Source organism: Anas platyrhynchos, chromosome 28 (assembly GCF_047663525.1).
Source record: "Anas platyrhynchos isolate ZD024472 breed Pekin duck chromosome 28, IASCAAS_PekinDuck_T2T, whole genome shotgun sequence".
Taxonomy (NCBI): Eukaryota; Metazoa; Chordata; class Aves; order Anseriformes; family Anatidae; genus Anas; species Anas platyrhynchos.
Genome location: NC_092614.1, coordinates 1,583,516 through 1,597,501, shown reverse-complemented (window position 1 = coordinate 1,597,501; position 13,986 = coordinate 1,583,516). Strand labels below are relative to the sequence as shown.

Below are 13,986 nucleotides of genomic sequence, written 5' to 3'. Positions count from 1 at the left end.
AAAGGCACGGTAGGGAGGGGGAAGCTGCTTTTTTTTTTTTTCTCCACCTTTTGTAGGAGCCAATGTGCCCCCAGGCAAAGCAGGAGCTGGGCGTTTGGATGCCCAGGGAAGGTTGGGAAAACCCAGTGGGGGCACAGACCTGGTCCTAGCCCCAGCAATAACAATCAAGCGTGCTGCTGGAAGTGGCAGAGGCAGGGGGCTGTGTCCCAGCAGCCCCCCACCGCTCATTTTTGGGGAGAAGGAGTCCAGATAAATCTGAGCAGAGCTGAGTGCAGGCACGGGGAGAAGCCAAGCCAGGTCACAGCCCTGCCCTGTGCCTCGTTCCCTCCTGTCCCCTCTTGTTTTCCTCCTCCTACCCCGCAGCGAGGCTGAGCTAGCTCGCAGGAAAAAACACTTGACCTGCCTTAGTGCCACCGTAAAAACTTTATTCTTTTCCCAACGACAACGCTATCATTATTATTATTTTTTTTCCTCCTTCAAAATAAATGAAATGCTACAGCCAGGGCTCGAGTGCCCGCGTTCGGGCTCGCTCCTGGCCACCCGGGCGCTGCAGACCCCGCAGGCGAGGGGGGGAGCGGGCGCTGGGGGAGCCGGGCGGCGCGCTGGGAAGCACGGGTGAGATGAAGGGGAAACGCATGAATCACACGGTGTCAGGGGAAACACATGAATCATATATTGTGTCAGCAGATTTGACAGATCCGACCAGGATTTCTCGAGCCGGTGGAGCCAGCGGGGCCCGGTCCCCGAAAGCCAGGAGCTGTGGTGGGGTGGCACCCGGGAACCAGGGTCCCACCAGGGACCCCCCTGCCCCGCTGTCGTCCCCGCAGCCTTTTGCACCCCGAGGGCTGTCCCACGTGTGGGGAAAACCCAGCTCTGGTTCCTCCTGGCACCCAAACGAGGGGGCTGCCCATGGTTGGCTTCCAGCCCCCGGTGTGCGTCGGGTGCCCTTGTCCCTGCTGGGGTCTTCTCCCAGCTCCAGGCCCTACAAGCCCGTTCCCAGAGGCGACCTTTCCCTGGCCGCCGACCTTTCAGGACCACGCGGCCTAGATCCAGGCAAATCCATTATTGCACTGAGAAAACGCAAGTCCTGATTGTGGTTTATGTCCTATTTTTTTGTTTTATCCCAGTTTCAGACCCCGTCTCCAAAGACCACGGATCCACGCCAGCTTTAGCAACGCCGTTACCCCATCGCCTACGGCTCCTCCTCTTGACGTTGGAGCTTTTGGGGTAAAACCGAAATCCCTCCTCTTCCTTCCTCGCTTCTGCTTTTTTTTTTTTTTTTAGGGACCGCTGCGCTCCCACCCCGCTTAAAAACCATCCCCAGCCCTCCCCCCGCCCCCCCCAGCGCCCCCTCGTCACCGGGGGGATCCTGAGCTGGGCAGAGCTCCTCATCCCGAGGGGTAGTAGGGCACGTCGCTGTGGTAGTTGTAATCGGGGCACACCTTCTGCACCAGCCGGTAGTCTATGCTGTAGAAGGTGATGTAGATGCAGATGACTTTGAAGGGCTTGGAGCAGACCCAGGAGACGTGGCTTTGGGTGTGCTCGTGGGAGCAGGTCTTGGAGGGGTCGTAGGTGCAGAGCGTGGTCTTCTTGGCCCGGTCCACCTTCTCGTACTCCACGCGGCAGTTGAAGATTTTGGATTCTTTGGCCTCGATGAAGATCTGTTGCTCCAGGTCGAACTCCACCGCCTTGGTGGGGGGGACGAGGCTGACCGAGATGTTCCCCTGCCCCGTTGAGTTGTGGCGGAAGAAGACGTTGACCGTGCCGTTGCCGTGATCCACCACCTTCCCGGTGATCAACAGGTTCAGCTTCACCGTCTTGATGTTGGAATAGAAATCTCCCCAGCCGAAAATTTTTTTCAGTTTGCCCGAGGCTGGCCCCAAATCCCTCCGGTCTCTGGGATGCGGAGCATGGTCCCGCTCCGAGAGGTTATCCAGGATATCCCACAGCTCCCGCGAGCTGCTCACCAGCTCCAGCAGGGTCACGTTCTGCAGCACGGCTGGAGCCAGGAGGGTCTCTGGGGAGAGCAGCCCCCTCGCCTTCTGCGCTCGGGCTCTCTCCTGGGGCTCGGGCTCGTGCTGCTCTGCACCTTCCCCTGGCTCTTCTTGGCCGCAGGTCACCTGGAGGCAGCAATGGTGGAGAGTGAAAGCCGGGCGGTGGGTGCCTGCCCCTGGCCCAGCCTCGTTCCCTGCTCACCCCATGTCTCCAGGCCATCCTCTTTCCTTATCCATACCCTCCTTATTTCCCTTTTCTCCCGTCTTCCCATTCTGCTTCTCTCCATAACCCCCGTTGCCCTTCTGGCAGCATTTTTTCCCTTCCTTTTTTTCCCCCCTTTGGGGTGAGAGGCACTGGGGCAGGTGAATTTCACAGCCCCGTGGGGACACCTTCCTCAGCACCCGGGGGGCTCGCTGCTGGGGAGACGGGGTGCTATGGGGGAGGGCGCCCAGGTACACCCATGGCGAAGGTGCCCTGGTGGCTTTTACACCAGTTCTGCTGCTGCCAGCACCTCCCGTGGACCCCTCTCCTGACCTCCAAACCTTGCCGCGGCCAGGAGCAGCAGAGGTGAGTTCCCCATCCCGGGGAGATGCCAGCACCCGACCGGCCACGCACGGGCTCCCCGCAAACTCCTCTCCCCTCCCTTCCCTGCTGGCTTGGGGGCTCTGTTTGGTACCAGCCACAGCCCCCCCCAAAAAAAAAAGCATGGGCAAGGGCAGGGGCTGCCCTGCTGGCATCCTGGGGGTGCTGGCAGAGCGGGAACCCAGTGGGCACCCAGTGGGCACCCAGTGGGCACCCAGTGGACTGGGTGGGCGCCCAGTACCACATCTGTCCTGGCAGGAGGCAGATGCTGCAGCCCCCTCGTGCTGGGGGGAAGCACCAGGGGTTTTGGGATCCCAGCAAGGGCTCGGTGAGGAGCTGGGGGTGCTGAGCAGCCGGGCAGATGCTCGCTGCCATCCCCGGGGTGCGAGGAAGCTGAGGGTGGCCTCGTGGGTGGCAGCCTGTGCCGGTGTCCCCCAGCCCGGGGGTGCCCAGGGGCTGCCCCCAGCAGCTGTGCCAAGGCTGCGGTGCCCGGGGACGGGGGGGGGGGGAGGCTACAGCTTTTTGGGGTGATCAGGGTGGGGACACGACGCTTCCATCTCCAGCCCCATCCGTGAGCCCACCCTGCCCTCTGCCCACCCGCTGCAAAACAGCAGAAGTTTTGGGATGCTTTTTTTCGGGGGAGTGGGGGAATTGGGGTGGTGGTGGTGGGGGGGAAGAGGATAAAACGATTTGGGAAATGATCCCTGCTCTAAGGCTTCCCGGTCTTTTCGGCTGCCTGACACCCCCTCCCCGTCCCCTGCAGCCCCCCCTTTTCCCTCTCCCCTTCCCCCAGCCGCTCACCAGCAGCGCGATGCTCCCCTGGATGAGGAGGACGATGCAGCTCCGAGGGAGATGCATTTTCCAGCCGATGCCGCCCGCCTTCGCTCTTCCCTCAATTTTAGAGCGGCTTTGGGTGGGTTTTGCTTTTTTTTTTTTTTTTTTTTTCCCTTTTTCCCTCCCTTCTCTTTGAGCGAGGGGGACGTCAGCCAGGGGAAGGGGAAGGGGGGGGTGTCCCCCCTTTTATAAGCCGCTTCCTAGGGCCCCCCCCCGACCCATGGTGGCAGCCGAACGGGACCGGGTGGCGGTGGCGGCTCCCCCCGTGGCTTCACCTGCTGCCGCCGCGCTCCTGCCCGCTCCTGCTCGCTCCTCGCTGCCTTCTTGGAGCCTCGACGAAAACTCCTCTCCATCCCTCCCTCCCTCCCCTCCAGGTGCCTGGAGCGCAGAGCGGCACCTCCGAGCGTAACCCTTTGGTGCCTGCAAGGCAGCCAACCCCCAGAGCAGCCCCCCCAAGGAGAGAATTGGGGGATCCCAAAGGGCTCTATGGGGTGTGCGGGGTGCCCGAGGACGAGGTCGGGCAGGCGTCGTGTGAAGGAGTCTCCCTTGGGACCCCAGAGGAGCATCCCGGGCTGGTGGGGGGCAAGCGGAGCGAAGGGAGCACATCGGGGTGGGAAATGGCCAGGGGTACCCCCGCCTGTCCTTGGGGAGCTTGGTCTGGCACCAAGGGGACAAGGGGATTGTGGAGGATGCTCTGCCTCCAGGCACGGCTCTTCCCCATCCTGGGCATCAGGAAAAAGCAAAAGGCTCCTTCTCCATGGGAGGACAGGGCACAGGGAGGCTCTCCCTCATGTTGTGCCCTTTTGGAGGTGTTGGCTGAGTCGTGGGGCCTCAATTTATTGAGGAGGGGTCATTTGGGGTTCATAAATACTGGGCTGCTGCAGCGGTGCTTCCTCCCCCCGCCACGTGGCTGCGCACTCTGCTTTCTCTCCCCGTCCTTAAAACCATTAAAAAGAGAGAATTAAATATTTTGGGGACCTTTTGATCTGGCCCCTTCTAAAGGGCTGCGGAACATTTCCTTCCTCCCCCAAGGGTCTCGCACCTCTGCAAGGCGCAGGCTGGCTGGGAAGTTTATTTCCAGTTTAGTTGTGACTTTGTTTCTCTAAACGGTGCTGTTCCCTTCTGCACGGCACCGGGGAGGTGACGAATCGTGGCAGTGCCGGGCACCGCTCCTTAGACTTGGGAAATTAAAAAAAGGAACAAGAAAACGCAGATCCTGTTCCCCCCGACCAAGCCAGGCGGGTTGATGCCTTCTTTATTCCAGCAGTAAAGGCACGGCAGGCTGCATGGCGCTTAAAAAGGAAACAGAACTCAGCGGCTGGCTTTGCTGTACCAGACCGACAGAGCCTTGCTCGTTTGGGTTTGTTTCACGGAAGGGAACAGTTGTCCTTTTCCCATCTTTCAGCGGGAGAAGTTGCAGCACAGGAGTAACTTGCCAGGGACAGGACTTGAATTACGCCCAGGATTTTCTCAAACCCCGGGCAATAAAAACCCCGGGATTCCTCTCCTTTGCAGCCCGGTACCTTCCTTCCCGCATCCTTGCCACGTTTCCCCCTTTTTCCTGAGCCCCTTTGGGAAGCCAGATCCCGCAGCGCTGCTAAAAATGAACAAACTACGGGGAAAAGAGCACGTTTTGGCTGGCAGGATGCTGTCACTGAGTGCCCTGCTAGCACGCCCATCTGCACAGCAAACCGCTCCAGCTTTCGACTGTGCTCGCGATGCTGGGACCTGGACAGGGGGGGCTTCTCTTGCAGTTTTGGGGCAGGGACGGAGGGAGGAAGGTAGGCGATGAGGCTGCTTGGTGGTTGCTGCCTGCTCCCTGCATCGTTTGGGCACCAGAAGCGGGCTGGGATTACGGTCTCAGATGGATTTGTTTCGATGGCACTCACTCCCGTGGAGAGGTGGCATTTTGGGGCATGGATGACAAGACCCAGCCTCAATGCTCACGGAAGGACAGGAGCCAGACAAACCCAGTTCCCCATCCAACCTGTGCCAAAAGGAGCAACCGGGTGGCGAATCCCACCCCAAAGCTCCCAGGGCTGTTGAGCTGCAAAATATTCATCCAGGAGCGGTGCTGGAAGGACCCTGGGGCCTCCTAAAACCAGAAGGAACACGGCAGTGGAGGATATACGGGAGCACTAACGCTGTCCTGGCCCCGGCGGCGTGCTGGCCACCTTTAATAGGCTGCACGGCTCTAACTACAGTGATTTGGAGAAAAGATCTTCACAAAACTTCCAAATGCCTGAGCCACCACCTGCTTGTAAATCACCCCAAGCACTGCAGCTCCTGCCCAGCCTGCCTGGAGTCACCAGCACCGCATGGTCCACGTCCCCCCCCCGTGGTGCTGGATGTGTCCCACCTGTTCATGGCACTGCTTTGGGGGGGGTGAGGGTTTTTGGGGGAGCATCTGGGCAGCTCCGATTTGGCTGCGAGGCCAGGCTGATGGCAGCACGGCTCAGGACGAGGAGGAAGAACAGGGGATAAAAGCGAGGATAAAAGTGATTTAATGCGACTTTCTGGGTTTTCTGGTGTTCAGAGGGAGCTGGGAACTGGAGCGGCATAAAGAAGGGCTGATTTAGGAGCTGCTCCAGCTCGTCTGGTGCCACGATGGCTCCCTCCGGAGCTGCTTAAACAGCCCCTGCGTGGTGAGCACGGCGCTGGCGCTGCCACCTCTCCGGGGTGGTGGTGGGGACGTGTCCCCCGCTCCAGCTAGGGGACAGGGCCCATCCGATGGGCTCGTGCAGTAGAAGTGGGCTCATGCACCTCCTGAGCAGAATTGGGACCTCCTCAGTGGAAACGAACCCATCTGGGGGAGCCCTGGGCCAGCATTTGGGGCCGGGTTTCCTTGGAAAGCCCGGGGAAAATATTCCTGGTGAGAGGAGGGAATGGAAAGGCCGGGTGCTGCTTTTAGCACTGGTAAAGGAAACTCCTTTCCCTGTTGCTTTTTCCCCCAGGAGGGTCGCAGGAGGGGTTGGAAGGGGCATCCTGGCCTCTTGCAGGTGGCTGATGAGGATGGGGTTAATTGGTGATGAGGTTAATTGGTGCCAGTTATTTTTTATTTTTGTTGCCTTTGGCTTGGCTGGGCAGCTCCAAAGCTGCAGTTCCAGCTGGTGCTGCCAGAGTGGGGTCTGCTGGAAAAAAAAAGATCCAAAGCGATCAAAATTGCTCCTTCTTCATTGTCGGGGCTGTTTTGGGGCTCCTCCAGCTTCCTTCCTTCGGGCAGCACCGAGCACGAGGCTTTGGCCACCCCAGCCGGGGCTCCAGAGACTGCTGTAAAAGCATCCCCTCGGCTCGCACGTATTTCCAAAAATCAAGCATCTCCTGCGTGTTTCCTGGGCTTGGGGAAACTTCTTTTCCTGTGTGCAGGGGGGGGCTGACATTTGGGGAAAGATGCTCCTGCGATGGCTGGGAGCAGGGGCAGATTTTGGGGGAGAAGGAGGACGCCCCATAGGACGCAGCCTCTTGCGATGCCCTTGCGCATCCCGGCTGGGGGGGGTGGGGGGGAGCAGCTGCGATTTTTAGGCGTGATTTGGCTGAAAGCTGAATTAAGGAAGCCTTGGCCGTGCCGCAAGGCCCTTCCTCCCCTCTGCTGCTGCTCAGCCCGGCTCCTTTCCTGGGTTTCTGTTGCCCTCTAGTGGGACCTGAGCTGGCAGCCGGGCTCGGCCTTGGGGCTGGGAAGGGGGGGGGCTCAGCAAAAAATCAGAAAGGAGAGGGGGAGAGGCTCCTAAAAAGCACCTCCCGCTTCCCAAGGCAGCTTTCTATGAACGGAGCTTTTTTTTTTTTTCTTTTTTTCTTTTTTTTTTTTTTTTCTGGAAGCATTTTTAACCAGGCGCTCTCAACCTCAGCAGAACGAAGATAGAAGGAAATGGGGAAAAAAAAAAAAAAAAAAAAGGCCGGGGGTGGTGATGGGGGGGATATTTTTAAGCAGCAAGGGTGCAGTGCCCTGAGATGTGATGGGAGGAGAAGCTGGCTGCGGGTGGCAGCAGGTAAGGGAGGGCTTTGCAGGTACCCGTGGCAGGGTGCTGCTGGGCACCTTCCTCCGGTAACACCCGGGGGGCTGTGGGCACCCAGGGGTAACGGGGATGGGGTCTGCTGCCCCTGCCAGCCACCCAGCTGCTTTTGCACAAGCAGAGCTGCTGCACGGAAAGCAGCACTGTCAAGAACGTGAGGGCCAAAGGAAAAAAAAAAAATAATAAAAATAGAAAACACACCGCGAGGGAAGAGGCTCCAGGAGAGACAGCAAAAAGCGCGAGGTCAGAGAGCGGCTTGTGCACAGACTTGAAAGAAGCAAGGGAGCATAGCGAGAGTGGGAACCCCAGCCTTCAACCGCCTGACAGCTGCTGGGGGAGGTAGAGAAATGAATTCAGGTGTTGATTAAGAGGCAAACACAGCCCACGATGAATTTGGGTGTTGATTAAGAGGCAGACACAGCCTACGATGCTGCGCATCCCCCCCTGTGCCACCCTTTCCCCCTCCAGATGCTCTGGGCAGGAGCCTGCCATCCTTACTTTTATTTTGCAGCCCAGCACCCCAAGGTTATTTGGCCACGGCAGTGAGATTTCAGCCAAGCTTTTCCGAGACACGGTTGGGTTCCCTGCCTCCTCCCTGGGGGCTGCTGCCTGCAGCCGGTGGGCGCACGGGGAGCAGGTGGGGGCTGTTAGCACCCAGAAATAAAAGGAGGGTGGTTAAGATGCCTTTCCCCCCTCACCAAGCCTTTTGTTAGGAGGTAGCAAAGCACGTTTCCAAGCTGGTAGCTAGTTATTCCGCATCATTTTGAGCTCAGGAGCCCAGTGGTGAAGTGAGGGAGGAGGGCAGGTTCCTCGGGGTGTGTGCAAGGTGAGATTTCCCCTGGGAAGCTGCTGCCATTCCTGTCCGTAAAGCAGCTCTGCTATTTTATGTGCAAGGGGTGCTGGTGCTCCGGGCTCTGGCACTGTCCTGAGGAAAGGTCTCCTAAGCTCCTAGCCTGAATTCGGCTGCCTGAGGGGGGGGTTTGGAGCTGCTGCCCCCTCTCTGGCTGCCCTTGCACGGATCCAGCCGAAGCCTCCTGACCAGGTATGATCCAACCAGCTGGGGCTCATCAAAAGCCTCCAAACACGAATTTGTTATTTTTTTGCAGCTGGATGCAAAACATTGAATACTAAAACATAAAATAATGTCACTCCTGAGAAATCCTGCTCCAGCGACCCCCCCTCGCCTTCTTGCACCACCTCGGCTCCATTCCCTGTTGTGCACGTGGGTGTTTCCCCTCCCTTCCCCGGGATCGAGGAAGAGCCCTTTCCAAAACGTGTCCTTGAATTGCAGAGCGTTTGCCAAACGCGGAGACCTCTTGGCAAAGGCTGCGAGAGCCTGTTTGGATGTTGGAGTGGGAAAACAAATTAAAAGGTTCCTCCCCGCTTCCTTTTCGCCGCGCTACCTGCAGGCAGCGGGATTTTCCTAAAGAGCAGGGAGGAGGCTGCTTGGCGAGGCTTTTGCTTAAAATAAAAACCTGGGGGGTTGTGCAAAGCCGGAGCCAGCTCTGGGGATGCGGAGCCGTGGTGGGGATGCTGGCCCCGAGGTGTGTTTGGGGTGATGCCAAGTGGGGTACGGCCCAGCCTGCAGCGGGAGCGTGGGCAGGGGAAGGACTGGGACAGATCCTGTCTTTGGGGGAGGCAGAGGAGGCTGCGAGCCAAGCGAGCCCTTCTGCCTTGTGACTGCAGAGGGAAGCAGGGAGCTGCTCTGGGTGCTGGGACCGGGTGAGAAGGGCCAGATCCCCCCCCAAAGCCCCTTGAGCTGGGACAAGGCAGCTGCTGCCCAAACCCCCCTCCCCAAAGCCTGGTGTTGTTCATGGCCTGTGTCATGTGTGGGGCTTGAATAACCTAGAGAACTTCTAAAATTCCAGTCTGCAAGCAAAAATCATGGTTAGCCTCATAAACCAGCCGAACCCCAAAGCTGGGGATGTGGGTGAGCGTGTGCTGGGTCCCTCAGCCTGCTTTGCTGTGTCCCGGAGGGTTTGGATATCTTTTCATCCCTGTCTCCCCGGGGTTTCTCTGTGTTGGCTTGTTTAGTTTTTTACGGGCGAAGCAAACTGGGGAGAAGAGAAATGTGCTTTGGCTCTAGGAGGATTTGGAGATGACAGTCCCCGTTCGCCTGGTGCGCTGGGAAAACCCACGGTACAGCTCCCTGCTGGGGGCTGCTCAGCTCCGGCGCGAGCAACCGGTGGCTCTAATTTCCCTTGCTGCCCTCTGAGGCTGAACAGCATTTCATAAAAATAACAGGAGAGACAACTAGGCTCTCTCTGGGAAAAGAAATAATCCTGGGGAAAACAAAAGGGGTGCCGAGGGAGATTTTTCTGGAGAAATGGGGCTTGGCGAGGGGCTCCCCTGCGTATTGCTTTCCCTGCACGGTGCCACCTGGCATGGGGCATTCCCCAAGCACCAGGAGGCTTCGGTGCTCCTGGTTTTCTCAAGCATTTCCCAAGGTTTCTCTCTTCCAACCTTGTTTTTTGAGAGGTTGAGGGTCACTTTGTTTCTGTTGCTAATTCTCGAGCCCACCTCTTAACCTACTCCTGCCACAAGCAGCCTTTCCTTGCGCTTCCTTGCGTTTTGGCTGCAGAGCGCATGGTTCTTCTCAGAGCAAAGCTTTCATTTGTACCTGCAAATCCTCCTGTGGGAAAGCAGAGCACGCACAGGCTGCCAATGTAACCCCAAAGCCGAGGGTAGGAAGTCATCGCTGCCCGCTCGGGCGATGCCGGTGGATGCATCCCCCGTGGAGGGGCTGGTTTGCATCGTGCAGCTCCTTCCTTCGGAGCAGGACAGAGATTAACAGCTCCTTTCTGCTGGGCTCAGCAGAAGGCTGCTGAAGGGCAACGACACCGCTTTGCCAGGGCAGATCTGAAATGATAAATTGGAGATGAAAGGGTTCGCGGCCCGGCAACGTTTTAGTGGGTCGTGCCCCGTATTTATGTCTCGGCCCTCTTGTTGGAGGAAGGCAATACAAACATGCTGCGATTTATTGGCACGAAAGCTGCGGGGTTTGCAGCCATCAGGGTTTCTCGCCCGGCTATCAGAGCGGGGCAGTGCTGAATGAAATTAAAGCCATCAGTAAAATGCTGCAATGCCTCTGGCTGGGGCTGAGATTTTTGCATTCCTTTGAAAAAGATGGAAAAAAAAAAAAATCCGAGTGCAAAAGGCCCTCAGTGCTATTTTAGTCTGGACAGAGGAGAGGCTGAAATCTTTACAGCTTGCTGCTTGGAAATTCAAGCTGTAAGAAGAGGAAAAAACCTCTTAGCAGTGAGCCTCAGAGGTTCAAAGCCTTGGCTTGGCCCTGAAAGAGCAGCTCCGCGTGCGCCCCACGGGCTGCTGCGTTGTGATGGGGAGCTCAGGGGTGGGCTCTGAGCCAGGGTGGTTGGAGGCAAGAACCTGAAGCGTGAAATCAGCTGGAAGCAAGGCCGTGCTTTGCTTTTGGGGATGTGTTCCCATATGTGCCCTTTCCAGCTCCATCCCCAGGGATTTCTCCCTCCTGGGTGTTTCAGGACGCCCGACTCGCTGCCTCGTGCGCCGAGCATCCAGCAGCTGCCAGGAGCCTGTTGTCTGGGAGGAAACCTTGCAGTTATCCTTCATCGCCTCCCCCTTCATTTCATGTTTCTACTCCATCAGTTGATGAATGAGATCAGGCAACGCCGGCCGTCGTCAGCCCAGCTGCGCAAAATGGGCGCTGTGGGGTGGTTTTGGGTTGCTTTTCCCCATCTCTCATGTCATCTGGTGCTTAAGTCGCAGTGGCTGCCGTCAAGAGATTGATGCAGAAATCTTTCTTTGTCTCTTAAACACGCTGGAAATGCCTGATGTTAGCAGGGAGAAAAGGTGACCCGTGTGTGTCCGATGGCAGAGGAAGGAAATGTCCCCAGCCGGGCCTTAAATCAGCACTGAATGCACCAGGTGAACTTGCGAGGCAGGTGGCTCAATGTCTCAGCTGCTTCTTTTGAAGGAGAAGTTTTGTTTCTTTGGCCAGTGGCGGCCTCCAAAATCTCTTATTCAGGTCCTTGGCTCTTCTCTAGGTCAGAGCTGAGCCCTCCCAGCTCCTGTCCGGGCTCTTGTGCCTTTGTGGGCTGTGACCCCCACCCAGGGCATCACCAGCCACGTCTCCAAACTCCCCAAATCCCCCCCTTGCCGTCCCCATGCCCTCGGGCAGGACGGAGACCCTCGGCCACCCCCTAGCTCGAAGGCTGCAGCTTCGCCTCGCATCGGAGCGTGATGAAAATCAAGGCGAGGGGCCCTGGCGCTAATGTCTTACATCTGCCCGAACGCTCAGAGCGCAGCGGGGTTGCTTGCGAGAGGTAATTTCTTCTACGAGACCAGCAGACTCTGCTCCTAGAAAAGGCTCTAAAGCTTAAAACTGATCTGATTTATTTTTTTCTTCAGTTGCATTGGCCGCTCCAGGAAGTAATATCCCAAATTTAGGGCTCCCCTCTGCTGCCCGGCACCACCCAGCCACTGGCTGAGATTTAAAAGGTTTTGCTAACCAGATTATTACACGGAAAGGTGGTTTGGGGGGGCACGGCAGCAGCTGATGGTGCCAGCTGTGCTCTTGCAGATTTCTCTAACAACCCCAAATTTCTTTACAATAAAAAATTATATATATATATATTTTTAGAAGCCTGCTTGGAGGGGAGCGAGGTGGAGGTAGGTATCTTGTGCTGTGCTTCCAGCACTCGCACTCCATCAGGAGCTTGGGTCGTGGCCAAGGCGGGGGCGGCCGGCGCAGCCTCCCCGACCTCGGTGGGGTGGGAGTGCGGCCGCTTCCGTCCCGCAGCTCGGGTTGCCCGCCCTGGGATGCCTCAGCCAGGTGCTTTGGGCTTGCTTCGGGGCAGAAAAAGGGGATTTGGCCATGGGGCTGGGGGCGTGCAGGATGTGGGGGGGAGTGGGGCACGTGCTCGGTGCTTTTGTTAAAAATAAAGAGACTTTTGTGCACGGTCATTTGTCTTTGTGACATTTCTGAGTTGCTCTCCGTGCTGTGGGGTCGGTCCGTCATTGGGTGTTCAGCTGGGGTCTGGTGTCGGGGGTCCCTGGGGGGTTCAGCCTGCAGCTCTGGGTGCTTTGGGGTCAAACCTTGGGGTTTTTGGGGTGGGAAACGTGGACTTGGAGCAGCCAGATGGGTTCAGATGGGTATATTGAACCCAGACCTGTGTGCTGCCACATAGCCTGGGGTTGTGCTTGGTTTATTCCCCAGAAATAAGGCATCAAGAGGAGACACGAGTAAAAACACGGCCAAAATTGCGCGTGCCCCCAGCACCCCCAGGCTGTGGCTGGTCCCCGGGCGCATGGGGCTGGATGTGGCCGTGATTGATGAGCGGGGCCTCGGCTGCGGCTTTGCTTGTTCAAGGGCTTTGGGGGAATTTCTGTCTGCCTTTAGGCTCTGCCTTTTTGATTTTTAAGCCTTCCTGTTCTGCGTGAGAAGGCCAGAGGGTCAGTGTGGGGAAATGAGGCTTTCCTTAACGAGCAAAGAGGCCTTGAAGCTTTTAACCCCCTCTCTTGTCTAAGATTCAGCTGTGATGTGGTGCAGCTCAGTCCCCTGCGTCCTCAGCAGAGCTTTTTTTTGGTGTGTTCAGGCTGGGGCTCGGCGAGCGCGTGGTGACAACGGTGACAAGCTCAGGCTCCCTGGGGAACAACCCAGCTGTGCTTGGGCTAACGAAGCAGCTTCCTAATGAGTCTGACGGCCGGATCCCAGACAGCGTGGAACAACCTGCCGGGCTGCATCTCGTGGAGCGCAGCCAGTTTGCAGCAGCTGAGGCTCCGGGGCCTCTGATCCTCGGATCCTCGGGATGAGGCCACCTCGAACCTTAAAGCTTCCCAGTGAATTCCAGTTTTTTTTCCCCTTTCCAACTAACCGAGGCTGTAACCAAGCCTCTGTGGGTGCTGGGGATGCTCGCTGGAGGGTGGCAACCCAGCCCAGCAAGAGCTTTGGGAGGAGCACCACAAAGCAGCACGTAAAGGTCATGGGGGCTCTCGGTGCCTCCGCGTGGAGGCTCACGGATTTGCCCCAGGCTGGAGGAGGTCCCAGCCTCATCCCTGCTGGCTGGGATCCCAAAGGGCTCCCGGAGGAGGCTGCAGGGACCTGGGGAGGCTCCGCGCTTGCAGCCGCCTCTTACCGAAAGCTGAAATCGGAGCGCGTGCCTCTAGGGCTCGTGGAGCCGTGAACCCCGGGGAGGGGGGGACCTGCGTTTGGTTCCTCTGCCAGCGCCTGTTTATGCGTTTTATCCAATTACTGCTTAATGCAAAATGCATAAGGAGCCCTTGGAGCAGGGACAGAAACCCACGGCCCGGCTTTGCGGTGCTCATCGGCAGAGCCGACCCTTTAGGACAATTTCCAGTCTCAGCTGAATGACTTCATGAGAAGATTTCTCTGTCTCCCTCTCTCTCTTTTTTTTTTTTTTTTCTTCTTTTTCCAACCAGTTGCCGGTTAATTTTTGCTCTGATTTAGGAACAAAAGCCCTGTCTGGAGGCTGTATTTGCTTCCCTTCAACATCCCGCTGCTGGGTCCCAGTCAGGCTTTTGCTGCTGCTGGATTAAAGGATTTGGGTGCTGGGGAATTAGGGCTGCT

At 57.7% G+C, this 13,986-nt stretch overlaps 1 protein-coding gene across 2 annotated transcripts; it reads right to left on the bottom strand.

Moving 5' to 3' along the window:
* Positions 1-1,041: 1,041 nt before the first annotated feature.
* Positions 1,042-3,855, bottom strand: NXPH3 (neurexophilin 3). Of its 2 annotated transcripts, none has more exons than XM_072029068.1 (2): positions 3,687-3,855; positions 1,042-2,120 (listed from the first exon to the last, which is right to left on the bottom strand). In XM_072029068.1, the coding sequence occupies exons 1-2, from the start codon at positions 3,762-3,764 to the stop codon at positions 1,389-1,391; spliced, it is 810 nt and encodes a 269-aa protein (XP_071885169.1). In that variant the 5' UTR covers positions 3,765-3,855; the 3' UTR covers positions 1,042-1,388. The 2 variants fall into 2 exon arrangements, with proteins under 2 accessions (XP_071885169.1, XP_027301392.2); XM_027445591.3 differs by having other exon boundaries at positions 3,379-3,786.
* Between the last annotated feature and the right edge of the window lie 10,131 nt (positions 3,856-13,986).